The sequence below is a fragment of the Caenorhabditis briggsae genome, assembly GCF_000004555.2.
Source record: "Caenorhabditis briggsae complete genome, chrII, whole genome shotgun sequence".
NCBI classification, from domain to species: domain Eukaryota; kingdom Metazoa; phylum Nematoda; class Chromadorea; order Rhabditida; family Rhabditidae; genus Caenorhabditis; species Caenorhabditis briggsae.
Window position 1 is genome coordinate 7,578,701 of NC_013486.2, and position 26,856 is coordinate 7,605,556.

Here is a 26,856-nt window from a genome sequence, read left to right on the forward strand (position 1 = left end):
CTTCAAACTTTTTTGATTTTCATTTATTAAGTGCCTTCCATTTCTTCTCATCACTACTGATTTTAACGACACCTCGTTCATCTTTTTCTTCCTATTCTTCTACGTCATTTATCATCATATCTTGGGTTGTGATAACAGAAAACGAAGCTCAAAAAGCGGTTTACACCCTCACTTTTTGCTTTCCTTCTGCTCTTTTTCTTCTTCTTCATCCACTCACATCCTCCACTCATTGGCAACAATAATAGACGGTTAACAGCTGTTATCCGCCCAGGAGGCTGCCTAACTACTCTCACACATCTTCATCGTTTTTCAAAAGAGAAAGGTGTGCCGTTTTGACGTTCGAAACTCTTATTTGTTTTTTAGTGAGAATCTTCTTTCTTCATAGTATTCGCTGTCATCTTTTCTAGTGAGAATGGTAGTCGTTAAAAAAAGAAATCCTGCTTAAAAGACCCCATTGATTTTAGGAGATTCTGAAATTTCGGTTTTTTATATCTCAGAGATTTAAAGTCCAAAAACCATGTTTTCAGGTATTTCAGAATTTCAAATTTATCTTGCAATGGAGTTTAAGAATTAAAAAAAAAGTTTCCAGCGAGTGCCTGTTCATTTTTTAGAGCTATAGATCATTGAGTGCATATTCCTTTCACACTGAATGATCTGTAAATCGGCGGAAAATAACCCCGATCAACGGGAACTCCATTGAAAACTTTATGTTAGGGGTTATGCTTCATTTTTAGAGCAAATCAAAGCTCTTAACAGTTTGGGAAACAATTTTGGGGGTAAAGTAGGCCTCTGGAAACATCAAAGTGTTTAGAATTAAACGAACCATTTTGGAGGATTTTTAGGAATACTGCGGAACCTATGCATCAAAAAAGTTTCCGAGTTCTAACTTGTCTTGCTCTATAATTACAGCCAAAATCAAAGATACCGTATTCTCTCTAATAGAAGCCCACCTAAGCCGCCAATGATGAGCTCAATTATCTCCATTTCTGTAAAAGATATAAAAATACTGTCACCTGATGAATTGTTTATCATAATATCATTAACACTTTCCTAGTTGACACATTTTTGATATCTTTTACAAGAATCGAGATAATTAAGCCATGATAAATCCAAATATCATAAACATACAGCCTACCCAACCCGTCTATTTGGAGCTTGATTATCACGATTCCTGGGAAAGATATCAAAATTTTGTCAACTGATAAATTGTTTATCATAATATCATAAACATTTTCCTAGTTGACACATTTTTGATATCTTGTATAGAAATGGAGATAATTGACCTCGAAATTCACGGTTTGGGTGAGCTTCATGTTTATGATTTTTGGATTTTGAAGTTTTTCAGTCCGTTCCTCAAACAGTTATAACAAAATCTGAGTGACTTGTTCGACAATACATTTATTTGGAATTACTCACAGTTTACGAATTTTTCTATTATGTCGAAAAGTTTCGAAATATGCTAACTTAACAAACTGTCTGAAAAGCTTCAAAGCAGCCTTTATATGTAGTCACAGGACGCATCTAACTTAGAAATTACCATACAAAATTTCGCACAATAAGTCCAGAAGATATTTTCTCATCGCGTTTTTAAGATGTCTCGGAACTTCTGGATTCTGAACTCAAAAACTCGTGCCCCCCCCCCCCCCCCCCCGATGGTTATTTGACTAGAAGGGAAGTGGGTAATTTGAGTAAGAACATGCTCTTTTTCTTCTCCTTTTCTTTTTTCCAATTGCTCCGTTTTCATGCTTCCGTGATGCAGTCAATCTGACATAGCTATCATAATTACTTCTTCTTCTTCTTTTTTCTCATATTTTTCCTTTTTTCATCTTTTTTTTTTGAGTATATAATTCTTTCCAGTGTTTGGTAGTAGGATGACACTATGCGGATGGCCGACGGAATGTACCGAGATCAGCTGCTGCGAGTCATATATTTTTAGGCTTTATCTATTGATTTTTACGTAAGTTTCTTCACAGGATTTCCTTGATTCAGATGGAATAATCTTCAGATTCGCCGTAGTTATCATTGCCGTCGTCGTGAGCGCATTGTGGATGCTGTTCGAGTTCAGACCAAATTACAGGTAGGTATTTTTGGAAAATTGAAGAGAATTTGAAAAATGGTTTTAGAATTGTTCCATTCAGCTGTAAAAAGTTTTTTAGCATACAATCGTATTATTATTATCCTGCTACCCAATAATTGGAGCTACGGAAGAGAAACGCCGGTGGAAGTGGCTGAAGGTCCCACAACGAAAACTACCGTAACCTAAAAGTGTTTTTATTTTCCGAATTTATCATCTCGATTTTTGTGCGTTTTGGCGAAAACTCCGATGGTACTTCGAAATAGGGTACATCATGCTCAAGGGGTACATTGACTCAGAGGGTATATAGTCTGAAAAGGTACATCTAAATAGATAAGCCTAGAGATTGGTACATCTAGGCTTAGATTGGCCTAGATGTACTCCCTGATAGTGACAAAACTACCTAGATGTACTCCTTCAAACTATGTACCCTCTGGGTCAATCTCTTTAGCATGATGTTCCTCTTTTGATGTACCTCTGGAGTATGGGCCGTGCGTTTTCAGTCATTTTTTTCACAATCGAAAGTTTTTATTTTCGAATTTGTTTGGGGAAAAAATAACAGAACATGCAACGAAAAGCGGTAGAAAACGAAAAAATAACAATATTTTTAGGTTACTGAAGCTATCGTTGTGGGACCTTCGCCCACTTCCACCTGCCATTCTCATCCACAACTCCGGTTGTATTGTATCAGTATAATATCAGTTTTTGTTTTTGCAGAAATCGTCTTCGTCGTCAAGACACTGAAGAGCAGCACAGAATCGATGAAAGATCCTTCGAGGAAACGAAATATTTGCGCAGATTCTCTGAACTCAAGTAGGTTCTTTTTTCTTCGAACAACCAATTTATTAAAAATCAAAAATTCGGATTTTTTCTCATTAGATCTCATACTCACCTCATATTAATACAATAAATTGTTTCTAATTAAATAAAACCGCTCAAATGAATTGTAGCGAGTTAGAAGGTGCATCCGAATGGTAGATTCCGGTTCCTTCTTTCCTTCTCTGAGATCTCCCCCTTCTTCTTCTCCTTCTCCTTCTTCTTCTTCGTCTTCAGGTTTGTACAAAGCACATTCAATTATATTCTTCTTCACAAAATTCGTTATGTCAGCCATTTTTAATTTTCCGATTGTCGTCAACTTCTACCGTAATCTTTCCTCTCTAACAAACAACAGATCGTTCTCTCAATACGCTTCTCCTGTGGTTGTTCGTTTTTAGATTTTTCTGGGTTTTCGAAATAAGTCGAAGAAGAATATATTTGCCATATTTTCAGCCCACTCCAGGCCCGACGTCATTCGATTGATAACTGAGAATCTTGCAGTCCGTCTTACTATTTTTCTTTAATTTTAATTACATCTTCAATCTCTTTCCCGAACCATGTTTTTGTATCCCCGTATGTATGTATACGCGTACACAGCTCCCTTTTTCTTATTAATAAATGTTCATTTATCTTTCAGTAGATAACATAAAGTTAATAAAATATCGCAGGCCTTTTTTATTCATGATTATCAAAGTATTTTATTACATAAAGCTCTTATTAAAAATTATTTTAAATGATTGATAAATTATTCAAAGAGAAACAGATAGGAAGACGATAGATATACATATAATGTGTGTTAGAGATTTGGAAGAATGGTGCAAATTGGCGGAGTTCTGATTACAGCTTACTGACTACGCTTGAAGCTTCGGTTTCGACAAGACTAACGATGGATTGAGCAAGTTTTTCGCTGAAAATAATACCGGATTTCATTTAATTCAAGTTTAAAAAAAACTAACGCAATGTCTGGTTCGCATCTTCTGAGAACGTTGGCAATGGCAACGGAGAATCCAATATACTGATCATCCTTCTTATCTTCATTTTTTAGTTTCGCGATTGTTTGCTTCAGATCCAATTGTCTTGGAAGAATCTGTAGAGTTTTTTTTTTCGAGAGAATCGATTTAAAAACGAACTTCTGTTTTAGTTTCCACCTTTTGAATCTTCTTGATTCCTAATGGCTTGAAGCTCTTATTGTTCGGATCAAGAAGACTACTCAATTGTCCTTCTTTGAGTTTATCAATCGACCAGTTTGACTTCACATTTTGATTGAAACTTGGTGGCAGTGGGCATACTTCGGAAGACTTCGCTCTGAATCAAATTCATTCATTTAGAAACGAAAGACTATTTTTTCCAACTTACGATGAGAAGTTCAAGGAAATTTGACCAGGTGTAGTCTCGATTTGATTCAAGAGTTCTGTTGCAAGTTGCTTCGCAGGCTCGTCGGCGACTGTAAATTTTGAAATTCATTCTGTTCAAAGTAAAAATGTTGTTTAACCAAAAAAAAACATTTAAGCTAGGATATCTTTGGTTGGTGATCATGATTATTTTTTGTGACCACTTTTGAGAAATTAGGTATTCTTTCAATTCACTTTTTAAACACTGATGCAAACTCACTATCTTCTGCACCTCTTGCCATTTTCGCTTTCTTTCTAGATGCAATCGATGTTGTTTTTCGCCGTTTTTTAGACTCATTATCCACTGGAGCTTGTGGTTGTTGGACGACACCCCAGCTTTCTGAAACGTCGAACCATGTACATGGTATTCACGTGAATCGATTTTTAATTTTCACAAACCTCTGGTAACCAGCGCCTCCTCTTTATATCCGAAGAGTGTCTCCATGGAGTTTTTCCGAGATTTTGTTGAGATCTGAAAAGAGATGAAACAAGAACTTGAAACTATCACGCAATTTTTCGGATTTTTTTGCGGAAATCAATTGCCTCCGAATCTGACGGACACTCTCGGAACAGCGGAGTGTCGTTGCGAATGTCTAAGTCGCCAAAAATCGATTCGGTGTGAATACGTTATGTATTGCTTCGATATCAACAGATCTTGTTCAAAATAAAACATCAAGACAAAGTTTGTATTTAGATCAATCATGTTTATCTCAAATAAATATGCGTATTACACAAGAAAATTATGAAGGAAAATAGTAATAAATTAGAAACGGTACATGGCACAATGAAAGCAAAGGGAGACGGATCAGACGAGAAACCACAGAAAAATCGATGGGATAGGAGACGGAAACGGGTGGAAACGTGATTAACGAGTGCAATTCTTCAGAAAGTGTCTGTGTCGTCGAGGTTGGCTTGAAGAGCATCTCTGAGTTGCGAACTATCGGCGCCATTCTCTGTGGCCTCCACTTCGTGCTCACCTTCTTCATTTGATTGATACAGAACGGCCTTAAGAGCTTCGACATCGATTGTGGTGGACTTCAGTTCTTCAGCTTCATGAACGAGTCCTTCGACCCGCTGCAGCATCGAGTAGTAAAACTCGCGTTCCGACTCCATTTCCTTCGCCATCGTCTCCCAATCAGTAGCCAACGACTTTTGCTTTTCGATTTCTGAACATTTTCTTGGGTTTAAAAACTCAATAATTATAATCACCCTGCTTCAGAAGCTCCTCGTTTTGTGATGGCTCGGAACGTCGAGTGCCTGCGGATGTCGCTGGAGCTGGACGAGTTCCATTGCGAACCGTTGGGGCAACGGATGCCTTGGCAGCAGCATTCGGTGCAGCAGCGGGTGCCACAGCCTTAGGTTTGGCGACAGGAGCAGCAGTTGGACGGACAGCAGCGACAGCTGGACGAGCTCCCGAAGACCCTTTCAGAGCAGGCAGATCTTCGTTGAAACGAGCTCCTACAGCGTCGTAGTCTTCGGCATCTCCCACCAAATTAGCGTTGAAGAACTGGAATAAAATAAAATAGAGTTTAGGGATACAGAGAAATAGAGTTTAGGGATACAGATATCATACTTTGTAAAACCACTGCAGGAACTCCATATTATCCTGGAACTTTGCTTTTTTCATCTTTTCAACATCCACTGGCTTGTCGATTCCTAAATCTTTCCAGGCTGTTGTGAGAACTTTCCAGTTTGTCAGGATATCCGGTTCACTCCTTGGGTTGAACTTCACTTTTCGCAAGTTGATCGAGTTTGCGAATAAAAGGTGCGTTAGCTGGCAGTATGCAGCACCGGAGGCCATTTCTTCGACCTTCGTGAAGTGACTCTGAAATAATAAAACCTTTTTTATGCTTTCGAATGACTTCACACCTTGAGCAAGTTGTTAACCCAGGCGACAGCTTCTTTGCGGCTGAGCGTGTCGGTGGTCACAGCGCTGATGAAGACGTTGACCACCATTGCTCTTTCTGTAAAAGTGTGATTGAGAACAAATCGATGAAAAAGGGTAAATAGCTGCAGAGACAAGAATGAAATCGTTTGGTCGCCCGCCACGTCCGCTGCGCAAGCGCTGAACACAGAAACGCTATCCAATAGGGATACACAGACAACGAGACAAAAGGAACGAGGGAACGAAAAATGCAGATACTCTGCCTACATCTAGAAAAAAATAGATTCTGTGATGAGGGTGTTAAATTTTAGAAAGATATGAAACAAGAAAAATGAGAGCACTCAGAAGAACAACTGACTAGAACTGCAAATAGTATAAGGTTTAGCAAGGCAAGCAACACGGCATGTATTTGAAAAGTTGGTTCGAACAAATATGAAAAGTGATTGGGAGACTGAAACAGCAGAACGAATAGAAAATTGGGCTGTGCTCGGCTTCATTGGATGTGACATTTGGCAGACGGACAACAATAGAATGTAGGCAAATGAATAATTGGGAGGGTTTGCTGGCGGAGCTATGCAAACATGCATAGATAATGAGACTAGGAAGAATTAGTAGTAAATGAAATATATTATTCGAAAAGTGATAAATAGATGAAATCGAAAGACTACCGCCGGACCGGTCAACCCAACTGTATAACGACTAATGAGGCTTCCTGAGGCCAGAACTTGGGTACCCTCAAAGAGGTTGAATAAGTATTGGATCAGAACAAAAACAGAGCTCGAATCGTGCAAGAGAAGGTGAAACGAAAGTTCCAAAGAAGAATGAAAATGACGATAGATTCAAAATGTTTCAGACAAATCTGTGTTTCAAATTGCCGCAGACAACGACACTCCGCTTTTACACCTTGCGCGCTGTTTAGCGTAAACGCACACTCAGGAATTGTTTCGAATGCTGATCGTTTTCTTTCGCTGTTTTTACCAAAATCCGAATTTTGTGCCGATAAAAAGCATTTTTTGATTCGCTAAAATATTTAGTTTCTTATTCGAAGCTCGCCTACAATTACCTAAACATATAGACACTTTTTAAAATCCTTTGTTGTTTAGGCCTCGTTTTTTCTTTATAGAATCTATCCTTTATTTGATATATTCCTGCTTTAGCTCAGTTTTTGAGTGCAAGTTTTTCAGAAAAATGGCGGACGATGATGATTATCAAGACATGGACAATGATGATTTTGTCGACGATAACGAAATGGAAGATGTGATTGAAGAGGAACAACAGCGCCCGGATCATGAAGAGGAAGATGATGACAACAACGTTGATGAGAACTTTGAGCTGTTCGATCAAGGAAAAGCTGTCCCAACTAGTGAACATGTAACTACTCCGTTCATGACAAAGTACGAGCGTGCTCGTGTTCTCGGAACTCGTGCTCTCCAAATTGCTATGGGAGCCCCAGTTATGGTCGAGCTTGAAGGAGAGACCGATCCACTCGAGATTGCCAGAAAAGAACTCAAGCAACGTCGCGTTCCAATAATCATTCGTCGATATCTTCCAGACGGATCGTACGAGGACTGGCCCACCGAACAACTTCAACTTGCAGATTGGTAGCTGAACAAGTCTACATTCCAAGTTTTACTGTTCAATATTTACCCTTCTCTCTTTCTTTTCTTTTTCCACATTTTCGCTTTTAATTTTATATTACTCTTCCCAATATTCTTTTCTCTTAATATTCTTCTTCTGTTGACAAAATTCTGTGAAAAAAAAATAAAATTTAGGTAATCCACCAATACTCCCGGAAAGCTATGGTGGCGACGAAAACCTTCAGTGACGCTGAAATTGACAACATCGGGCAAGCTCTGAACGATACAAAGTGAGCGAGTCTGTTACAGAATTTCGATCTATTGAGAATTTTCCAGGCGTCCCCTGAAGTCTCGCTTCCGAGCACTGTTCATTCTCCGAAACATAGGATGCGATCGTTCTGTTGAATGGATCGGCAAGTGTTTGAATGACGAGTCTGCACTATTGAAACACGAGCTTGCATATTGTTTGGGACAGATGCAAAACAAGAGCGCGATTCCAACTTTGGTTAATGTTCTTCAAGACGAGAAACAAGGTGATTCACTTCACAGAAAGTGTATCAATTCGTTCAATTTTTAGAACCGATGGTCCGTCACGAGGCTGGGGAAGCTCTTGGAGCCATTGCTGATCCTTCCGTGAAAGAGGTTCTGCGGAAATATGCCCAGGATCCATGCCCTGAAGTTTCGGAGACATGCCAGATTGCTCTTGGCAGAGTAGAATGGGTGGAGAAGAGCGGAAAAGACACCAACAGTCCCTACGATAGTGTTGGTAAGAAACTGTTTCTGGTTCAGGTTCAAATTTACTTTTCTCAGATCCCACTCCTTCTGCCTCGACAGTCGATGTCACCGAACTTGCCGCTACACTAGTCAACGTGTCTTTGCCACTCTTCGACAGATATCGTGCAATGTTTAGTTTGAGAAACATCAACACTGACGAATCCATCAAAGCTCTTGCCCAAGGGTTGTACTGTGAAGATAGTGCCCTTTTCCGCCACGAAATTGCTTATGTTCTCGGTCAAGTCCAGTCTCCAGTCGCAATCAAAGAATTGAAAGATCGTCTTCTTCTGCCAACAGAGAACTGTATGGTCCGTCATGAGTGTGCCGAGGCACTTGGTGCCATCGCCAATGAGGAGTGCACCGAGATTCTTAAACAATATGTGAACGATGAGGAACGGGTAGTTCGTGAAAGCTGTGAAGTCGCTTTGGATATGGTAGACTACGAAAACAGCTCTGATTTGCAGTATGCCTCTCTTTAATAGTTTTGTTCTTGTTTTTTTTTCAATGTTTTTTGTTTCGTTACATTATTAGTCATCATAAAGGTGACTGTTGATCACATGTCATTAAGATATTTTCATAATCGTTACTTCGGAAAACTATTGCTAAACTTTCACAATTCCTCCGTCTAAATCTCCTTTCAGGATGAAGCCGTGTGGGAGACTAGTTCTTCAAATGGCTCGAAGAATGGGCTCTTGTGAACAAAAAGTTTCATCTTGTAGACAGTTCAGCTCTGAAGCAACTGCTCATGATAATATCAAAGTGGGAACGCTTTGTGAGATGGAATTGGCCGTTGCCAAGCAACTAAATATGAAATCACATTTACCAGCTCCGCTTTCAAAGCAAATGGATACGCTAGGAGAAATAGTCACTCTTGTAAGTGAATAAAGCATTTCTACTGAAAAGAATCATTCACAGATCCGCGAACCGATTGCTGAAATCGCTAGTTGTATGCGTATCGTTGATAAGAACCTCCCCAATCTTCGTCTTGTACTCTGGGGAGCATTTGGAACAGGAAAAACGGTCACACTGAATCAAGCTGTTCATCATGCATACACAAATAAGTGGGCCATTGTTCATCTTCGTAGTGCTATGGAACTCACGAGAAGAGTAAAGGAGATTGAGATGTCATCATTTGTTTCGGGGCGCATCAACGACCCATCGAACGCCGTAGCTATTCTTCAGAACTTTAAACAACAAAACCAACACATCTGGAAAATACTCGGTGTTCTTCTTACTGAAAAGGATTACGAATGGTCAAAAAGCGAGCGTACCTTGAAAGGCAAACCAATCACGGAAATTATCGAAATGGGAATTTCGGCTCCGTTCCTAGCTAGCGATTGTGTTGGAGCATTATTCCGGGAGCTTCGACGACATGCTAAAGACGACAAGCTCAAAGTTCTTGTTGCTATCGATGATGCGAATTCATTATGGGGAAAAACATTGGTGAAGAGAGCTGATAGAACTTATGCGCCACCATCAGATCTAACTTTGGTTGTACATTTCCGTCGAATGATCTCCAATGACTGGACCAATGGATGCGTTCTGATGGTTGCTGATAAGAAAGAGGTTGCCGACGCAAGAGATGAGCTTGGTGTTTCAAGGCATACACCGTTAGAGTTGTTCGGAGAAGAAGGATTCGAATTCGTTGAGGTAATTTTAAAAAGTCACAGCGCTATATTTGACACGGTAATTACAGCCGTTTGTTCCAATTGAAACGACGAATTACACAGAAAGTGAGACAGATGCACTTTATAACTACTATGTGAACAAAAACTGGTTGGCGTCAAAAGCAGGTGAGTAGTCTCGTCTATTCATGGATCTCTGAACTTGTCAGTTTTTTTAGCTCGAAGCGAAGAGGGAAGAAAACAACTCATGCATCTCAGCGCATTCAATCCGTACTACTACGAGAGATTATGTGCATTCAATTGATTTATACTTTTTTGTTTGTTATTGTTTTTTTTAGGTTTTCTGTAGACTTTTATAAATAGCTCTGACAATACATCTGTCATGTGGTTGTGTTTTAGCTTGTTTTAGCCTGTTGTATTCAGGCTTCTGTATTTTTGCTGTTTTCCGTTCTAATTTGGGTTATTCTGTTCAGATGTTCAAATTCAAGCCGAAGATTCCGACACTGGCACGAATTCCCAGCGAGATCAGGCTTTCTTCACAATGGATAAAAGCAAGGTGAGCATTTCTTGTGGGCCTCCCTGTATAAATTCATTTTCAGGAGTTCCTCAAATGAAGATATCAATGTGGAGAAACTTTTTGTGGACCAAGAAGTTCAAAAACTTCTTACCGACTTAACAGAAATCGATCTCGAGTACAAAGTGTTCCGTCCAAGAAGAACCTCCATTCAGCAAAGATCCCATTTCGCTTTGATGACAGAGGAGCGACTTGAAAAGGTTTGTTTTTTCACAATGTGAATCGAGAGGAATGGAACTTTTCAGACTCGTGAAAGAATGCGGGAAGAGGCTCGTCGGTTTTTGCAATTTGTTCCAGTCAAGGAACCCCGAGTAGAAAGTGTTCAAATATTGGCCCAAGATTCAGAATTGAAAGATTTCGATACAAGCAAATTCGTCTTCACTGATATCACTTTCGATGCCACTGATCAAGATCGTACCGTTGTCGTTAGAGAGCCTGATGGAACACTGAGAACCGCAAACCCCGAAGAACACGATAGAATGAACAGAACTTATTATCAGAAACCGAACCGACCAGTGAATGCGCCAGCGCTTTTCACCGATCCATATCTTCAGAATGCGCTTGATAAAAACGAGCATGAGTTTGTTCTTGACTGGGCGTGCTGGTTTTATGAGCCAGACGATCCGTCCTACATTCGGCTGAGTCAACTTGTATTTGATCGTATCAACGAATCAGGAAAATTCCATGTGATCACTTCAACACGTCATTTCGGACCTTTCACCTTCTTCCTGGCCCTCAATGACAATGTTCCAAAACTTCTGAACTATTTCGGAGGCCTCGGACGCTTAGCTGATTGTGCTAATCTTGTCCGACTCCAAAAAGCAGTACGACCAGATTGGAGAGTAACCATCGCTCAGGGAGATTCTGATGAGAAAATTGTGAAAGATTTCATCAAACAAAACGCTCGCTTCCGAGACCAAATCGGAGATTTACAAGCATTTATTTCCACGGGCAAAGTGAAGTCAGAACATGAAGCCGAGAAGCATTTCGGGCTCAGAGAACGACTGGGTCGTGTAGACAAAAGAAGAGTTCGAATCACTTCGGGCAACATTCGTGGCAGTGAAGGACCTCTTGGCGAATTGAGTGACGAATACTCTGTGAAAGTTGTGAAGAGTGAAGGAACTGTTGGCTCAGATGGAACAGAAAAGAAAGAAGAAGGTCGTGGACGAGGAAGGTGGAGAAGTCGGGATCAAAACACAGATGATAAGAAGGAAGAGTGAACGAAGCTTTATATTTTAGGTTTAGAACTTTATTGTTATTTTTAAACATTTCTGTTTCGTTTGCTCGTTATGAAAGTTATAGATGTAGTACTTATTTGTTTTCATACTTTTTTCGAACGGTTCATACCCATTGTATTTTTCAATTGCTGAAAGAATTCGAAGTGAGCCTCACTGGAAAATTTGAGGAAAAGACCTATTAAAACATTAATGAGGAATCGAAAAGGGAGCACTCCTCAGAAAGGAAGACTGGACGAGGAACCAAAAAGGTTGGGTTTGCGTACTAAAACTAAGGCTCCCATTCCGGTCGGTCGGAAATCCGAGCCGTTTTCGTGCATTTGCGTTAGTTTACGAATTTTTGCGTACGCAGCATTTCATTGTACGACAAACGAGGCATTTAGTGAACAGTTTGTCGTAAAATACAATGCTGAGTATACAAACACGTTCATACAAACACGTTCGCAAGCGCACAAAATCTGTCGATGCGCCGATCGGTCAGCTCGGTTGGCGGGGTCGGTGGTCGGTCGGCCGGCTAAATTTCCCGACCGATTGGAAGCCTTAACTAAAAATACTAAGAATATTCGTTTTTCAGACCACTGCCGTCTAGAAAAGAAGATTCCTGGTCGAATGAACAGGATTTCGATTTGACTATGATGCTGGCACTTAGCGCATTCCGCATGTTCAGTGGATTTTTCGGAGTAATCAATGACTGCGATGAGGTTTACAACTACTGGGAACCGCTACACTTATTTCTTTACGGAGAAGGATTCCAAACTTGGGAATACTCCCCGATTTACGCAATTAGATCCTACTTTTACATTGGTCTTCACTACATTCCCGCTTGGTTTGTCTCCTTCCGGCCCAAAGTTGAAGTTTTCATATTCATTCGGTGCATTTTGAGTCTCCTCTGTGCGTGCGGAGAATACTATGCGTACCGCGCGATATGTAGAAAGTGAGACTTATAAACAGATGATTCAAAACGGTATCTTATTTTTCAGCATCAACGCCAGAACTGGTCGATTCTTCTATTTCTTCTCGGTTTTCTCTCCCGGAGTGTTCCTGGCAAGTGCTACTTTTTTGCCGTCGTCTTTTTGCATGTCGCTTTCATACTACATCATCGCATCATTTGTCTCCAGACGCTGGTAATTTTGACTCTTAATCCAGCGATTTTCAGAGCTTAGTATGCTTTTTTTCAGGACTTTGGGTATTTTCTGCGTAGCGTTTTCTGCTTTGGTTGGATGGCCGTTCTCTGCAGTTATTGGATTACCGTTTGTTGTGCACATGCTCTTCGTGGAAGATTTGAAATCAGAGTTTGTTCTCGCATCTTTGGGATCAGGATTGGGTATCGGAGTTGTCCAGTTCCTGACTGATACTCACTATTTCGGAAAACCCGTGGTGGTATGTGAAGTATGTCAGAAGCTTAATGTATCTACGAATTCAGGCGTCCTTGAATATAGTTCTTTATAACGTCTTGAGTGGGCCAGGACCTTCTCTATACGGAGAGGAACCTATCACTTTCTACATCAAAAATCTTTTCCTCAACTGGAACATCGCTGTTTTCATTATCTTATTGGGATGTCCTTTAACTCTCTGGAGGTTCTGGGCGTCGAGGAGAGCAGGTAATAATAGGAATGGTTGAAAAATTTCTTATCCGTTACTAATTGCAGGTGGCTTGGGTGCATTTTACCGAAGGAACTCTTCAGTCGTGCTGTTCGCAATTACTGCTGCCTTATGGATGTTGATTTTCGGGTCACAAGCACACAAGGAAGAGCGATTCCTATTCCCGATCTATCCATTCATTGCTCTTCTCGCAGCTGTTGTGTACAACTGCTTTTTCGAAACTATAATCGGTCAATTGGCAGTAAACCAGAGGACAATAATCACAGTTATGATTCTCTCTTGTTTCGCACTCCTATCTACTTCTAGAGCGTTTTCCGTTCACCGTAATTACGCAGCACAATCGGAAATTTACGAAGTCTTAGAAAAAGAACTTGGGTCAGGCGTGGAATACAATGTTAACTTTCGCTTTGGCATGGAGGAAAATGGTGTCAACAAAGACGAACGTATCAATCCGGGCTCGGTATGTTGAAGGTCGAACTTAGATCCTTTATAAATGAGTTCCAGAACGACGTTCAAATTTGCGTCGGCAAAGAGTGGCACCGGTTCCCATCGTCCTTCTTCGTTCCCAATTACGATAGAAATGGAAGAAAAGTCAGGATGCAGTTTGTGAAAAGTGAATTCACCGGACTTCTTCCGAAACCATTCAAAGCGACCATGAATTTGATCGATTCCACTCGCCACGAACCTTCTGATATGAATAATATGAACAAAGAAGAAACGTCTCGATACGTTAGTTTAGATTCGTGCGATTACTTCGTCGACTTGGATATGCCTGCCACTGAATTGGAACCGAATTTAGGAGAGAAGGTGACTAGTGAATTCTAAAACATCTTTTAACCAATTTTCAGCCTACCGAATGGAAGCCAATTATCACACGCCCATTCATCGATCTGTCGAAACCAACGAAATATTTCGGCTTACTGCGAGCTTTCTATGTTCCACACTTCTCGGATAAAGCGAATTCGATGACTACATATACGGTGTACAAAAAGATTTCGGAGTAGGCTGACGACTATTCGCTTCTATTCTGTTTATTATAGCTCTATATTATGTTCATACCGCTGGGATTCCGTTGTTTTACTTGTTTCATTTCCGGGTTATCTTGTACTTTCCAATTATGACCAATATTTTGTGATTCCGTTTACAATTCATCTCGCTTTATATTTCAAATTATGGCAAATTCAATAGAATTGTGCATTCAATTTCATGAGTGGTCTGATACCATCGTTAAATATTTCTGGAACTTGTTTCCCTCTTTCTGCCCTTTACAATCATTTTTGCAGGGTTATACCGACTAATACTAACATGACCATAGAAAGGTTAGTATCTTTCATTGGCTTCATTTATAAATTAATTTTTCTTTTTAGACGAAGATCTCAGAAACTGTACCATGGAGACAAGGAACCTATCAGTAGGTGGCAGCCATCGATGGGAGCTGTGGTCAAACTTCTTCTATCAATTCGCATTTCTGGAGCTCTTTGGTCGGTTATCAGGGACACTGATGAAACATACAACTTCTGGGAAGCACTTCATTCTCTCACTTATTACAATTCTACTTCAAAATGGGAATGTCCGCCGACCCACACCAGTCGATCATATTTCTTTCTGTGGCTTCACTCTATTCCTTCTTCTTTTTTTGCTAACTCATTTGGACAGTCCAAAATTGTGGTTTTCACATTGGTTCGTCTAACGATTGGAATCGCTTGCTTGGCCGGGGAATATTATGCATTCGACAGTATTAGCAAACGGTAATTGTGTTGAATCGGCAACATTCTTGGGAAAAAAACACTTATTTCAGAATCAACGTTTCAACTGGTCGCTATTTCCTCATATTCTCAGCATTTTCATCTGGAATGTTTCATGCAAGTGTCACATTGACTCCATATACGTTCTCTATGATCTGCTCGTTTTTCTACATTGGAGCCTATTTAAACGAAAAAAAGTGAATACATTTTTGAAATCTCTTCTTTAAAGAGTTTCCATTTTCAGCAAGCTTTCTATGTTTTTCTGGGTGATGTCTGTTGCGATTGGAAGTCCACATACGACTGTATTCGGTCTAACCCTTTTACTCAATTCGTTATATTACAAAAAGAAAGATGTCGGGATCAAGAAAGAAGATGTAGTCTCTGTTACCATTTTTGCTGCGGTGACCACGCTTGCCACGTCTTATGTGGAGACGATATACTACGGATTCGGTCATTCGGTCAGAGAAATCATCCAATTACTGGGACTATAATAATATCATTTCAGGCTAGACGAGGACTGTTGTGGACTGATTTTACACATGGCCAAAGCTCGCCACAAATGGCGGTTATTAGTATTCTAGACTTCATATCTAACTGGAACACTGCCTCGTTTCTTGCTGTTGTTGGTCCCTACTTGTCTTACAAAGTGTACAGAAAGTACAGGGTACCGGCAGAAAATGATATTCGATACCGGCTTCGTAAGATTTCCGAATGCATCGTACGTTGAATCATAATTCTTGCAGCCAACCCCATCGATCAAATTCATGATTGTTTCACTATTTTCAACCTAGCACGGGATTGTTTCTTCTGGTTCGCTTCGTTCGCTCTCCTTAGCAGGAAATTCGAACGGTTCATGTTTCCGATCTATCCACATGTTGCTCTTTTCGCTGCTCTTGCTTGTGATGCCATCCCTCGTTTACTAGCCGACGAGCTGGAAGAGGCCTCCCCCATGCGAAACACACCAACTGTTAAAAGTTCTCGTCATCCATTATCAACAACACCGACGTCTCGTTTTTCTCGAAATCCCACAACACCTCGCACAGAACCCACTCGATCTCGGACTGATTCGAATACTGAAACGACATCGCCTCTTGTACCAGAACCAACAGATCTACTTGTTGCTGATAATTCAATGAGAAAATCAGGGGTTCGAATCGTACGTATCGTTGTTGGATTGTTCGTCATCTGCTCGTTCTTGCGTGTCTACTCTAGTCATCAAAGCTATGGGTCAGAAATGGATATCTACAAAGGGCTTCACGAGGAACTCAATGCTCACGAAGAGTTCGGCAGGTTCAACGTAAGTATGAGCAGTGAAGAGAATAAGGACTTTCCTCATTTTAGGATCCAATTAGGTTGTGCCTGGGTAAAGCATGGAAACGCTTCCCGTCTTCGTTCTTCATTCCATCAGAAGCTGAAGACGGAAAAGGAAATTCACGAAAGGTCGAAATGAAATTCCTAGACTTCGAATACACTGGAATTTCTCCAGAATCATACAAAGAACTCAAACCTTTGGGTTTCATGCTCTCGAATGGGCAATGCGATGTGAAATCTAAAAATGCGGTTCTAAGCTCGTGTGATTATGTTATCGATATTGATAAACCATCCACGAAGAAGAACCATGATTTCAGAGAGATGGTAAAAAATTGTTCTTCTGAATTCAGTTAATTCAATGCTTTCAGCCGGAACAATGGAAACGAATCATCTCGCTTCCATACCTCGACGAAGAAAGATCTCATCCTCTGATGCGTCACTTCTCCATTCCCTTCTTCTCATCTTATTTCGAGCAAATTCAATTCACAACGATTAGCCTATACAGAAAGGTTGTTTAGTAACTGATCTTCCTTTTTCATTTGCACCTATGTTTCTATATTCATCATCTCCGTTTATATTGTGTCATTTTTATTTCACTCTTTAATGTTGACTACGGTTTTATTTTATTTTCTGATCGGGTTCGATTCATGTATTCTTGACAAGATGAACAATTTTCAAATTTTGAAAAAAAAATACTTTCTTAATTAATATGATTTCATTGGTGTCTTGCCGAAATAACTATCTTCAAATTGTCAATTTTGAAAATTAAAGTCCTAAATATTTTTACAGAATGTCACAACCAGTCGAGGACAATGGAGAACATGATGAATTGGTGAGAGAGAATATACAAGTCATGAGAAAGCGAGTGGAGGAAATGACAAGAACAGGAGCTGCTTTGGTTCGAGAATCGAACGGTCTTCCAAAATCTGGTGCTGATTTTGAGCTCTATAATTCGTATCCGACATTCAACGCGTTTATGAAACGCTCAGAGGAACGCCTGAATGCACTGTAAGTTTCATCCGACACAAGTACTGAACCGTATTTATTTCCTTTTTCTAGGATGGGCAAAATAACAAAGTCAATTGGATGTGCTATGAGACTGCCAGATGTCGGTTCAAGTATCGAGCACTACACAGAATGTGTGATTGAAGCACAGGATAACATTGCGGAAAGAGTGGCAACTCTTCACGGAGTACTCAAAAAAGCAGAAAGGGACACTATTGTGAAAGTACCAGAGTTCATAACGAAAGCCGGTCCGACAAATCGCAAAACGGAAGCCGAAGTTGCTGAAGCTATGAAGACCTTCTCAGCTAACATCGGTACTGTATTAGCCGCGAAGTTCAGAGAACGAAGAGAGGAGGCTGCTCAAATGGTTGTTCACGAAAAACCACAGAGAACCTACAACATCACAAGTGACAACTCATCGGCACCATTTGCTTCAAAATTGACAGTCAAGCATCACGCTGTCGAGAGAAGAAGCGGAATTGTGGTAGTTGACGACAACGAATCAGGTCAAAGGGATTGGATCAGCGCTTCGGCAGAAACTGAAGAAGAGCATCCTTATATTGCCGAGATGCTCCATTTCAAAGTTCCAGAGAAGCAACTGAAATCTGTCACACCACAAAAATTCAAAACTTTGACAGAAACACCGCTGACTATCGTTGACACAAAGGAGAAATTGGAATCATTGAGGGATAAGTTGAACAGTGTTGAAGAGTTTTCTGTCGATTTGGAACATCATGAAATGCGAACGTATCTTGGCCTCACTTGTCTCATTCAAATCTCAACAAGAGATGAGGATTTCATCATTGATCCTTTCCCAATGTGGGATCGTATTGGAATTCTGAACGAGCCGTTTACCAATCCAAATATCCTCAAAGTTTTCCACGGATCTGATAACGATGTTCTTTGGCTTCAACGCGATTTTGGAGTGCATGTCGTCAACCTGTTCGATACCTACGTTGCGATGAAGAAGCTCAAGTATCCCAAGTTCAGTCTCGCCTATCTTGCATTCCGTTTTGCTGACGTTGTTCTCGACAAGCAGTATCAGTTGGCTGACTGGAGAGCAAGACCACTTCGAAATGCAATGATTAATTATGCCAGAGAAGACACCCACTACCTTCTTTACTCGTATGATATGTTAAGAGAACAACTGTTGCAACAAGGACACAAGGATCTGGAAAATGTGTATGCAGAGAGTAACGATTTGTGCATACGTGTTTACAAGAAACCAGTGTTCAATCCAAAAGGATACATGACAGAAATTAAGTTCCGATTCACTTTGAACAATCGACAAGATTTCGCTCTTACTAGTCTCTATCGTTGGAGAGATATCGTCGCTCGAGCCGAAGATGAGAGTCCCCAGTTCGTCCTCCCTAATCATATGCTGTTATCTCTTGCTGAAACGCTTCCCAGGGATGTGGGAGGTATTTACGTATGCTGTAATCCACTGCCGTATTTTGTAAAACAGCGTACTGGTGATATTCTCAAGTATGTTTAGGACCAAACATTTAAAATACCTAACATTTTTCTTTTTTTCAGAATCATGGTGGAAGCCAGAGATATCAAACTGGAAAAGGCTGAGAGAAGTGTGAAGGAAAAGACAGATGCACAAGAAGCGAGAGGAGTTATGAACGATTCTATGGATTATATAACATCCGTCCTGAAATCGAAGATCGATTTTTCACATACCAAGTTTGATGAAGAGAGAGGAGAGCTTGATATTGATAAGAATGAAGAAATGAAGGAGATTTTGGAGAAGGATCATAAGGAATCGCTGCTCTCTGTTCTCGAATCATCGTCTGTTGCTCCAAATCCAGAAGCAATGACAGTGGTTGAAAAAGGAAAGAAGCCAGATAATAAGAAAATCGGAAAATTATTAAACGAGCTCGATAAGTTCGTAACTCCATTTGAGTGCTACCAGATGATGTTGATCGCGAAGCAGAAGCAAGAAGAAGAGGATAGGGAAGAAGCCGAAAGAAAGAGACTGGAGGAAGGTGACAAACCGAAAACCATGTTCTCACACCACGACGCAGCTGTTGTGCGAAAACCAGAGTTTGATCCGAAGGTTAATATTCTGCTCTTAAAAGTTTTTATTCTGTGTGTTTTCAGATTCTCAACGTGGATAACCTCAAGGTGGAAGCTACAGAAGCTGAGGAGCAACAAAAAGAAACAACGATGGAAGAGCAAGCAGAACCTCCTATTTTCGATCCATCTCGATTCTCGGACGACCAAATCATGTCAAAGAAAGCAATGAAGAGAAAGATGCAAGCTGCTCGAAGGAACATCGACGTTTCTGTCGTCCTTGGAGAAACATCAAGTTGTTCGGATCCAAAGAAAATCAAAACTGAGGAAGAATCGGGCGAAGTAGAAGAGTTTGACTACAATAAGGCTGATAGCAGCGAATTCGGTAAGCTATAAATTTGACATAGGGAAATTAATATTTTAAAAATTCAGAAAAGCCTGTAAGTGATCCCAATGCCGCTTTCGACCCGTTCCATCAGAAATACCGTTTGAAAAATAAATCTAAAAAGAACAATTCTATGAAGAAGTCGTCGAATCGTACCGGAACTATTAATTACAAAAAATGATCGGTTCCATCATTATTATTTGTTTCAATTGTTGCTTTTAATGTTGTTGTGTTTGAAATGAATTTTCTTTTTACTTCAATTTTTGTTGCATTTTTCATAAGTTATCGGTTGTCTACTCCAAGATTTTTTTTTCAGCTCTGAATATTATTCAGGATCTTATTTCAGAATCCATCCGATTTACAGATGGCAGGAAGGCTACGAGAAATGCGATGTGAGTTGTCATTCCTAAAAAATGCAGACGGTTCGGCGTGCTTCTCACAAGGATCTACATGTATTTGGGCTTCGTGCAGTGGACCAGGAGACGTACATGCTTCAAAAGCAAATGAGGAAGCAATGACACTGGATATCAGCTATAGAGCTAACTGTGGAGATAACAAGTTCAGTGTGGTATGAACCGAAATCATTTGGAAATAATAAAACTTTTGAAATTCAGCTGAACAATATCATCCAATCGACACTTGCCAAGGCAATCAATCTGGAGCTTTTCCCTCATACTGGTCTTGTTGTTACAATTCATGGAATACAGGATGACGGAAGTATGGGAGCAGTTTCTCTCAATGGTGCATGTTTCGCTCTTCTCGACAATGGAATGCCATTTGAGTAAGAATATTTTACAAAGAATCTGTAGGTTCAAATATATTTTTCAGAACAGTCTTCTGTGGCGTCCTGATTGTCCGAGTGAAAGACGAACTGATCATTGATCCAACAGCGAAACAAGAGGCTGCCTCAACTGGAAAAGTTCTTTTCGCTGTGTGCAAGGGAACTGACGGATTCCCAGAAGTCTGTTCGATGGACGTTATTGGAAACTGGGATTATCTACAACTTGAAGCCGCCTGGAGTCTCGCACAACCGTCCGCTTCTGCGATTTTCGAGTTCTACACGTCTGTGATGAAACGGAAACATTCCGTTGATGAACATTAATTTTTGGAAATTCAATTTTTTATTTATCGTTGTTGTGGACTTTGATTTGTTGAATAAATATATGAATAAATTGGTTTTAAAATAAAATATCAAAATTGTTAGGTTCAAGCTTCAGATCCGTAGTTTGAGTATTCGTAAACACCTGCGGGATCTGAAAATATAGGAATATCAACAAAAAAAATAATAGTCTTACTCAAATGATGAGATCCATTATTCCATCTTCGAATGTTAACAACAAGGTTGGATAAATGGATCAGTGCGCTCAACAGACAGATAATAGCAACAACCATGAATCCGAAATCATCAGTGACTTCTTCACTGCTGATTGAAATCGCCGTCGAGATGACATAGAAAATGAGTGCAAGAATTGATCCAACGCATTCCTTAATTTTTGAGATTCAATAAAAGCGAATAAAGCAACCTTACAATAGCAGCATACGGTAACATTCGAATCGCCATAATTGAAAAATCGTATTCTTTGAGGAGAACTGCAATGGTGCAAATGTCGAAAACTATAGAGCAGCCGATGGTGAACCATATAACGGACATTCCTAAAGAAATGTTGAGACATTGAATAGCACTTCTTTGACTAACCTGGTGGTCTGAATTTGATGGTTCCGAGGTAAATGAGAAGTGTTAGCGATGTTAGCTGAAGGTTTTTTGTTTAAGTATTGATTGCTTTTGGATTTCTTTTTATCATCTCAGACGAGATGAAAACTCATGCCGGCGAAGAAGTGCCTTGTCGGCATGAGAATTTTTGGTTTCGGCATGATAATTTTGCTTGCCGGCAAGAAAGAGTCATGACGGCCATATAGAGAGTCATCCCGGTATGTTAGGGAAAGAAAAATCATCCGCCGGAGAGGAAACGAAGCTCCGAAATTCCTGAGTGTTTAAAATTTTCAATGTATTTACAAGTTTTCCTATTTTCAAACGTTTTCATTTTTGTTTCACCTTCAAAATATTCTCCAAATTCTAGAAATTATGGCTCCCTCGACTTCTCAACCAACTTGCGACAGAAACGAGAGTTGAGAAGGTTTGAAATTGTCCGGTTTTCATAAAAATAAACAATGAGTTTTTGCAGATACTCTTGACATAACAATACCTTCTCGTTTCGGTCAAATGTAAGCTCAACTAGTCGGATAAAACTAGAGAAAACCCACTTTTCACGGACCTTGAAATCTTAAAAGATTCGCAATTTAGTGAGTATAACACTGATGATATGATCAATCCAAAAATTAATTTTCAGTCAGCGAGCTTTGACCAGGAATCAAGGATTTCGGTTCGAACAATCAATTACTCTGAAAACGGAACGAATTCAAACCAACATCATTTGCTTCAATCAGACGAAATTGTGAAGAATTTGGAGACTAATCTAGTTCTTGGGCCTTATCCACATTTCTCAAATTGTACTTCAAATGTAATTCCCTACTTCCTTTTGTTTTTTGGAAGATGTTACTTTTAAGTCATTTCTCATTAATATGATGCATTTTTATTGATTCATCGGCTGCGGAGGGAAAGGAGAGGATTGAAAGAGCTTTTCCATGCCGGCGTGACTTTCAAAAAACCTTGTCGGCCTGAAAAAACCATTTCTCCTGCAGCGTGTACGCCGCAAGAAAACTTAATTTTTCGCGCCGGCAAGGTTTTTCATCTCGTCTGAGATGTTTCTTTTATTGTTCTGGTACAAAAAATATTTATATTTTCAGTATTTATTATAAACCCTGAAAAATGAAATACTTTCCGGTTACTGTAGTTGTCGTTGTAGGACCTTCGGTCCTCTGAGAAGTGTTTGGAAAAATAGTAATGCTCCCTGTAATAGAAGGGCCCTTTTCAAAATGGACTGTTTGAAATTAAAAATTTACCGTACGTTTTCAGTGAAAAATATTCCGGGAATCCCGAACTCTAACAGAAATGACACAGGTTTTTGCTCAAAAACTTCCTTAATTTTTGTGAAATTCATGAATTTTCATTCTTTTGAAAGAAAATTCACATAATTTTTTGATAAAAACTTTTGGAAAAATAGAAGGGCTACCTGAAATTCAAGGGGTCCTCTAATAATAAAGGTTTTACGGTCTATACTTTGACCGTATTCCCAACCACATGACCTAATTGAATAAGTATGTTGTTGAACGAATAAAATGATCAATAACCAAAATTGTAACTGTATTTTTCCGTTTTCCAGCTCACCAATGACAAAAGTTTCACCAGCTCTGGAAGCTTCTTGAATCTGGAAACGTTCAGTGGCATTTTCCTGAAAAAAAAACAATCTCAATCCGTTATTTATTGTCAAAATATCAGTAAAACTAAAGAAAAAAGAGTCGCTTATATGATGTTTTCGGTTACTACATTGTGTCATTCTTATCAATTATTTGGTCTTCTTCTTCTTCTCCGTTTTTAGAGTGATAACGTATTGATGCTCTATTCTCCAACAGGTTTACACAATTCATTCAAAAATTAATAATAGAGAAGGAGTAGGAAAAGAAAAAAAACATTTAGAGATATTTACAGTTATGCTGCACAACTTATGCAATTGCGGTTCCCTCATTCTCATAATGTGAATTGGTGGGACGACCTGAAATTTTTATATATTTAAAGGTATGAAAAAAATTGTGGAACCTGGGAAGTGAAGATCCTGCTTGAGCTGTGGGAACGTTTTGAGAACACATGCAATGCGAATTCCAAATATTAGGAAACAGAAGAACTGAAAAAACACAGATTTTTTCCAGAATCGCATTAGTTGATTGTTCCCGGAATGAAGTTTGTACTAACATAAAATTTGAATAAGTCTTTGTACTCGGCTCAAAGTGCAAAAGCAGAAAAGATCTATCATTTAAGCTGGCCAAATTTTAAATTTTTTGATAAACTTTGAGTTGAGTTATCGCACATCAAAGTTGATTCACCTCATGAAAATCACAACGGCGTTACGCCGTTCATCTTTGGACAATCAGAACAATACCTAGACTGGAGGATTGCTTTGAAAATTTTAGTAGCTTTAAATCAAACGATCCTCTGGCGCTTTAAACAGCTAGCTGGTGGGCCTTCGGCGCGATTTAACCTATTTACTTCACTGTTCTTCAAAGGTCACGTCAATTTTTTTTTGAATTTTCAAGCTTTTCAGAATGTATTACTTTTTTTATTCACGTAACGCAATAAATTATTAAATCAATAAATATTAGGTCACGCCCCCTCCTTTAAAAAATTCCACGTATTGGAGAAAAAAAATCAGTTTTCTGTGAATTCCCACTCTTTGAATCTTTATTGTTGGAATTTTCACAGGCACTTTTTCTCTGGTGAGAAGCCATTTGCATTACGCTGCTTGTTGTTGTTTCTTTTGCTTTTTTCTGTCGATTGGTGCGATGTGAAAAAAGTACTGAAAGGCCCTAAGGGTCGCCATGTTTCGGGGTTCATGGCTAGGTGTTTTCACTGAACGTCCCCCAGTAGCAAGAGGTTGTATGAAAGATTTAAAACATTGAAACAACAATGAAAAGCGGTATGCATCTAGCTTCTTATCAGGGAAAAGGAGCTTTTGAAAACTAACCGACAATGGTCTCCGAAAACAGGGGTTGTTCGGCACACTACTTGTTTTTTTTTTGGGTGGGGGACCCCTCCCTCCACCCCTTATGGGTTTTAGAAGGTGATCCCATTGGCAAATAAACCTTGTTTCCCTTTCATGTTCTGAGCCTCTACGTGGCGAAAGGGATCAACAGACTCTCTAATCTGGCTAATCAGTACACTTTTGAAATCTTTGTTATTTTTCATAAATTTCCATATATTTCAACAAAAAAAAGTTGATTCTTTAAAACTCCTTTTTACATGTTTTTCCAAGCGCCTAAATATAATTTAATTCTTCAAAAAGCCCCTTTAATCTCATTTTTCAGGTTTTCTAAATACATATACAGTGCCGGTCAATAAAATATACAACAACTTATTTTTCAGTCCTTATTTTTCAGTTCTTATTTTTCAGTTTTTGAGTCTACAGACTTTCATCAGGACAGACACATCTAGTGTTTTATAGATTTTCGCGCTTCCGAAACGCTTATGTATAAGATATAATGTATAAGACATATTGGAAATGTCCACTTTCGAAATGTCTCATTTTCGAATTGTCACGCTTTCGAAATGTCCCGGTCGCCAATTTTTATCAGGTTTCAATTGTTTTAGAATCGGGAAATCGTTTATTTGTAAAACAAAAACTCACCGCGGCCACATACATCGCACTCTCTCCAGATTGAGATTCCATTGACATAAAATAAACTCCAGCCATGAACATGAGAAAACTGATTACCAGGGATAACAGACTATGCTGAAATCTTTTGATACAAAACAGTTTTTAAATTTTTTTTAAAATTCACCCATAAAGAGTAAGGAGCCTTCCTCAACCAATCCACATTTTCATCCCAGTCTTTCAATAATACCAAAATAGTGATAATGTCAAAAAGAAGAGATATCCAAAATATTGACCAAAATACATGAGTTTCTAAATTTTCGCAATTGCTTCCTCCAAAAAATGAAAAGAACTTACCTTTCAAATTGTGGAGATCAATGAAACATACAATGAGACCTAAAACTGCTCCAAGGAACTGAAAAAAATTAATCTATTAAAAAAAGGTGCTACCTTACTAACCAAAGTTATAGTTTTCCCATTTTCCGGAAAATACCGGAATCGTTCGAAACGGAGAGTCATCGGGGGAAAAACAAAAAATAATATTGAAAATCTTTGTATATTCTGGGCGACTGTCCACCTGTCTACGTCTCCCGAGTTTTCCTTATCAGTATTTTCAGTTGAATCATAACTTTTTGTTCAAAAGAAGAAACTATGCGCGCGATCAATAAATGCGAGTTTTCCATTATTGAAATAGTACCAGCTTGTTTTCCGCACCTCTGGCGCATCTCGATGGTGCGCATTCGGTGCGATTTGATCTAATTATACATAACTCATAGTCTCGAAATCTGAGAATATATGAATTTGAGAATCTAAGAATCTTAAAAACACAAAATCTCAGAATTTCATTATCTGAGATTTACAGAATTTCACTATCTGAGATTTACATAATTTCAAAATCTCAGAATTTCGGAATCTCAGAATTTCGGAATTTGAGAATTTGAGAATTTGAGAATTTGAGAATTTGAGAATTTGAGAATTTGAGAATTTGAGAATTTGAGAATTCCAGAATTTCAGAATTTCAGAATTTCAGAATTTCAGAATTTCAGAATTTCAGAATTTCAGAATTTCAGAATTTCAGAATTTCAGAATTTCAGAATTTCAGAATTTCAGAATTTCAGAATTTCAGAATTTCAGAATTTCAGAATTTCAGAATTTCAGAATTTCAGAATCTCAGAATTTCAGAATTTCAGAATCTCAGAATCTCAGAATTTCAGAATCTCAGAATTTCAGAATTTCAGAATCTCAGAATCTCAGAATTTCAGAATCTCAGAATTTCAGAATTTCAGAATTTCAGAATTTCAGAATTTCAGAATCTCAGAATTTCAGAATTTCAGAATCTCAGAATCTCAGAATTTCAGAATCTCAGAATTTCAGAATTTCAGAATTTCAGAATTTCAGAATTTCAGAATTTCAGAATTTCAGAATTTCAGAATTTCAGAATTTCAGAATTTCAGAATTTCAGAATTTCAGAATTTCAGAATTTCAGAATTTCAGAATTTCAGAATTTCAGAATTTCAGAATTTCAGAATTTCAGAATTTCAGAATTTCAGAATTTCAGAATTTCAGAATTTCAG

The 26,856-nt window shown here is 39.0% G+C and overlaps 14 protein-coding genes across 14 annotated transcripts; 10 read left to right on the top strand and 4 right to left on the bottom strand.

Annotated features, from left to right (window-relative positions):
* Window positions 1–1,871: 1,871 nt before the first annotated feature.
* Window positions 1,872–2,891, top strand: CBG03066 (the record flags this gene model as incomplete). The annotated part of the gene is made up of 4 exons (XM_045242294.1): window positions 1,872–1,957; window positions 2,006–2,009; window positions 2,157–2,218; window positions 2,792–2,891. The coding sequence occupies 4 exons, from the start codon at window positions 1,872–1,874 to the stop codon at window positions 2,889–2,891; spliced, it is 252 nt and encodes an 83-aa protein (XP_045092132.1).
* An 836-nt stretch (window positions 2,892–3,727) lies between these two features.
* Cbr-adbp-1.1 lies at window positions 3,728–4,726 on the bottom strand (the record flags this gene model as incomplete). Its single annotated transcript, XM_045242295.1, has 6 exons — window positions 3,728–3,797; window positions 3,847–3,977; window positions 4,021–4,195; window positions 4,247–4,334; window positions 4,502–4,621; window positions 4,681–4,726. The coding sequence occupies 6 exons, from the start codon at window positions 4,724–4,726 to the stop codon at window positions 3,728–3,730; spliced, it is 630 nt and encodes a 209-aa protein (XP_045092133.1).
* A 37-nt stretch (window positions 4,727–4,763) lies between these two features.
* Window positions 4,764–5,146, top strand: CBG25570 (the record flags this gene model as incomplete). The annotated part of the gene is made up of 2 exons (XM_045242296.1): window positions 4,764–4,907; window positions 5,018–5,146. 2 exons carry the CDS (start codon window positions 4,764–4,766, stop codon window positions 5,144–5,146), a joined length of 273 nt encoding a protein of 90 aa, XP_045098109.1.
* A 17-nt stretch (window positions 5,147–5,163) lies between these two features.
* On the bottom strand, window positions 5,164–6,237 carry Cbr-ebp-2 (the record flags this gene model as incomplete). The annotated part of the gene is made up of 4 exons (XM_045242297.1): window positions 5,164–5,447; window positions 5,491–5,788; window positions 5,855–6,106; window positions 6,151–6,237. The coding sequence occupies 4 exons, from the start codon at window positions 6,235–6,237 to the stop codon at window positions 5,164–5,166; spliced, it is 921 nt and encodes a 306-aa protein (XP_045092134.1).
* A 1,117-nt stretch (window positions 6,238–7,354) lies between these two features.
* Cbr-rpb-6 lies at window positions 7,355–7,771 on the top strand (the record flags this gene model as incomplete). The annotated part of the gene is made up of 1 exon (XM_002631213.1): window positions 7,355–7,771. One exon carries the CDS (start codon window positions 7,355–7,357, stop codon window positions 7,769–7,771), a length of 417 nt encoding a protein of 138 aa, XP_002631259.1.
* Window positions 7,772–7,965: 194 nt separating this feature from the next.
* Window positions 7,966–8,996, top strand: Cbr-dohh-1 (the record flags this gene model as incomplete). Its single annotated transcript, XM_045242298.1, has 4 exons — window positions 7,966–8,033; window positions 8,080–8,276; window positions 8,321–8,509; window positions 8,554–8,996. The coding sequence occupies 4 exons, from the start codon at window positions 7,966–7,968 to the stop codon at window positions 8,994–8,996; spliced, it is 897 nt and encodes a 298-aa protein (XP_045098110.1).
* Window positions 8,997–9,159: 163 nt separating this feature from the next.
* Window positions 9,160–10,446, top strand: Cbr-dap-3 (the record flags this gene model as incomplete). Its single annotated transcript, XM_002631212.2, has 4 exons — window positions 9,160–9,390; window positions 9,433–10,167; window positions 10,214–10,310; window positions 10,361–10,446. The coding sequence occupies 4 exons, from the start codon at window positions 9,160–9,162 to the stop codon at window positions 10,444–10,446; spliced, it is 1,149 nt and encodes a 382-aa protein (XP_002631258.2).
* Window positions 10,447–10,615: 169 nt separating this feature from the next.
* Cbr-mrps-22 lies at window positions 10,616–11,936 on the top strand (the record flags this gene model as incomplete). The annotated part of the gene is made up of 3 exons (XM_045242300.1): window positions 10,616–10,698; window positions 10,742–10,916; window positions 10,962–11,936. 3 exons carry the CDS (start codon window positions 10,616–10,618, stop codon window positions 11,934–11,936), a joined length of 1,233 nt encoding a protein of 410 aa, XP_045098111.1.
* Window positions 11,937–12,143: 207 nt separating this feature from the next.
* On the top strand, window positions 12,144–14,557 carry CBG03061 (the record flags this gene model as incomplete). The annotated part of the gene is made up of 8 exons (XM_045242301.1): window positions 12,144–12,202; window positions 12,526–12,885; window positions 12,932–13,075; window positions 13,130–13,331; window positions 13,375–13,552; window positions 13,601–14,013; window positions 14,058–14,360; window positions 14,402–14,557. 8 exons carry the CDS (start codon window positions 12,144–12,146, stop codon window positions 14,555–14,557), a joined length of 1,815 nt encoding a protein of 604 aa, XP_045092135.1.
* A 301-nt stretch (window positions 14,558–14,858) lies between these two features.
* Window positions 14,859–17,127, top strand: CBG25573 (the record flags this gene model as incomplete). The annotated part of the gene is made up of 8 exons (XM_045242302.1): window positions 14,859–14,872; window positions 14,921–15,301; window positions 15,352–15,495; window positions 15,543–15,756; window positions 15,804–15,996; window positions 16,042–16,595; window positions 16,640–16,933; window positions 16,978–17,127. 8 exons carry the CDS (start codon window positions 14,859–14,861, stop codon window positions 17,125–17,127), a joined length of 1,944 nt encoding a protein of 647 aa, XP_045098112.1.
* A 272-nt stretch (window positions 17,128–17,399) lies between these two features.
* Window positions 17,400–20,199, top strand: Cbr-crn-3 (the record flags this gene model as incomplete). The annotated part of the gene is made up of 5 exons (XM_002631210.1): window positions 17,400–17,617; window positions 17,669–19,099; window positions 19,151–19,676; window positions 19,721–20,018; window positions 20,066–20,199. The coding sequence occupies 5 exons, from the start codon at window positions 17,400–17,402 to the stop codon at window positions 20,197–20,199; spliced, it is 2,607 nt and encodes an 868-aa protein (XP_002631256.1).
* A 183-nt stretch (window positions 20,200–20,382) lies between these two features.
* On the top strand, window positions 20,383–21,120 carry Cbr-crn-5 (the record flags this gene model as incomplete). Its single annotated transcript, XM_002631209.1, has 3 exons — window positions 20,383–20,586; window positions 20,633–20,799; window positions 20,847–21,120. 3 exons carry the CDS (start codon window positions 20,383–20,385, stop codon window positions 21,118–21,120), a joined length of 645 nt encoding a protein of 214 aa, XP_002631255.1.
* Window positions 21,121–21,224: 104 nt separating this feature from the next.
* CBG03058 lies at window positions 21,225–23,364 on the bottom strand (the record flags this gene model as incomplete). Its single annotated transcript, XM_002631208.1, has 5 exons — window positions 21,225–21,271; window positions 21,314–21,503; window positions 21,547–21,671; window positions 21,715–21,769; window positions 23,305–23,364. The coding sequence occupies 5 exons, from the start codon at window positions 23,362–23,364 to the stop codon at window positions 21,225–21,227; spliced, it is 477 nt and encodes a 158-aa protein (XP_002631254.1).
* A 275-nt stretch (window positions 23,365–23,639) lies between these two features.
* CBG03057 lies at window positions 23,640–25,801 on the bottom strand (the record flags this gene model as incomplete). Its single annotated transcript, XM_045242303.1, has 5 exons — window positions 23,640–23,663; window positions 25,316–25,420; window positions 25,470–25,594; window positions 25,640–25,697; window positions 25,742–25,801. The coding sequence occupies 5 exons, from the start codon at window positions 25,799–25,801 to the stop codon at window positions 23,640–23,642; spliced, it is 372 nt and encodes a 123-aa protein (XP_045092136.1).
* Window positions 25,802–26,856: the final 1,055 nt, after the last annotated feature.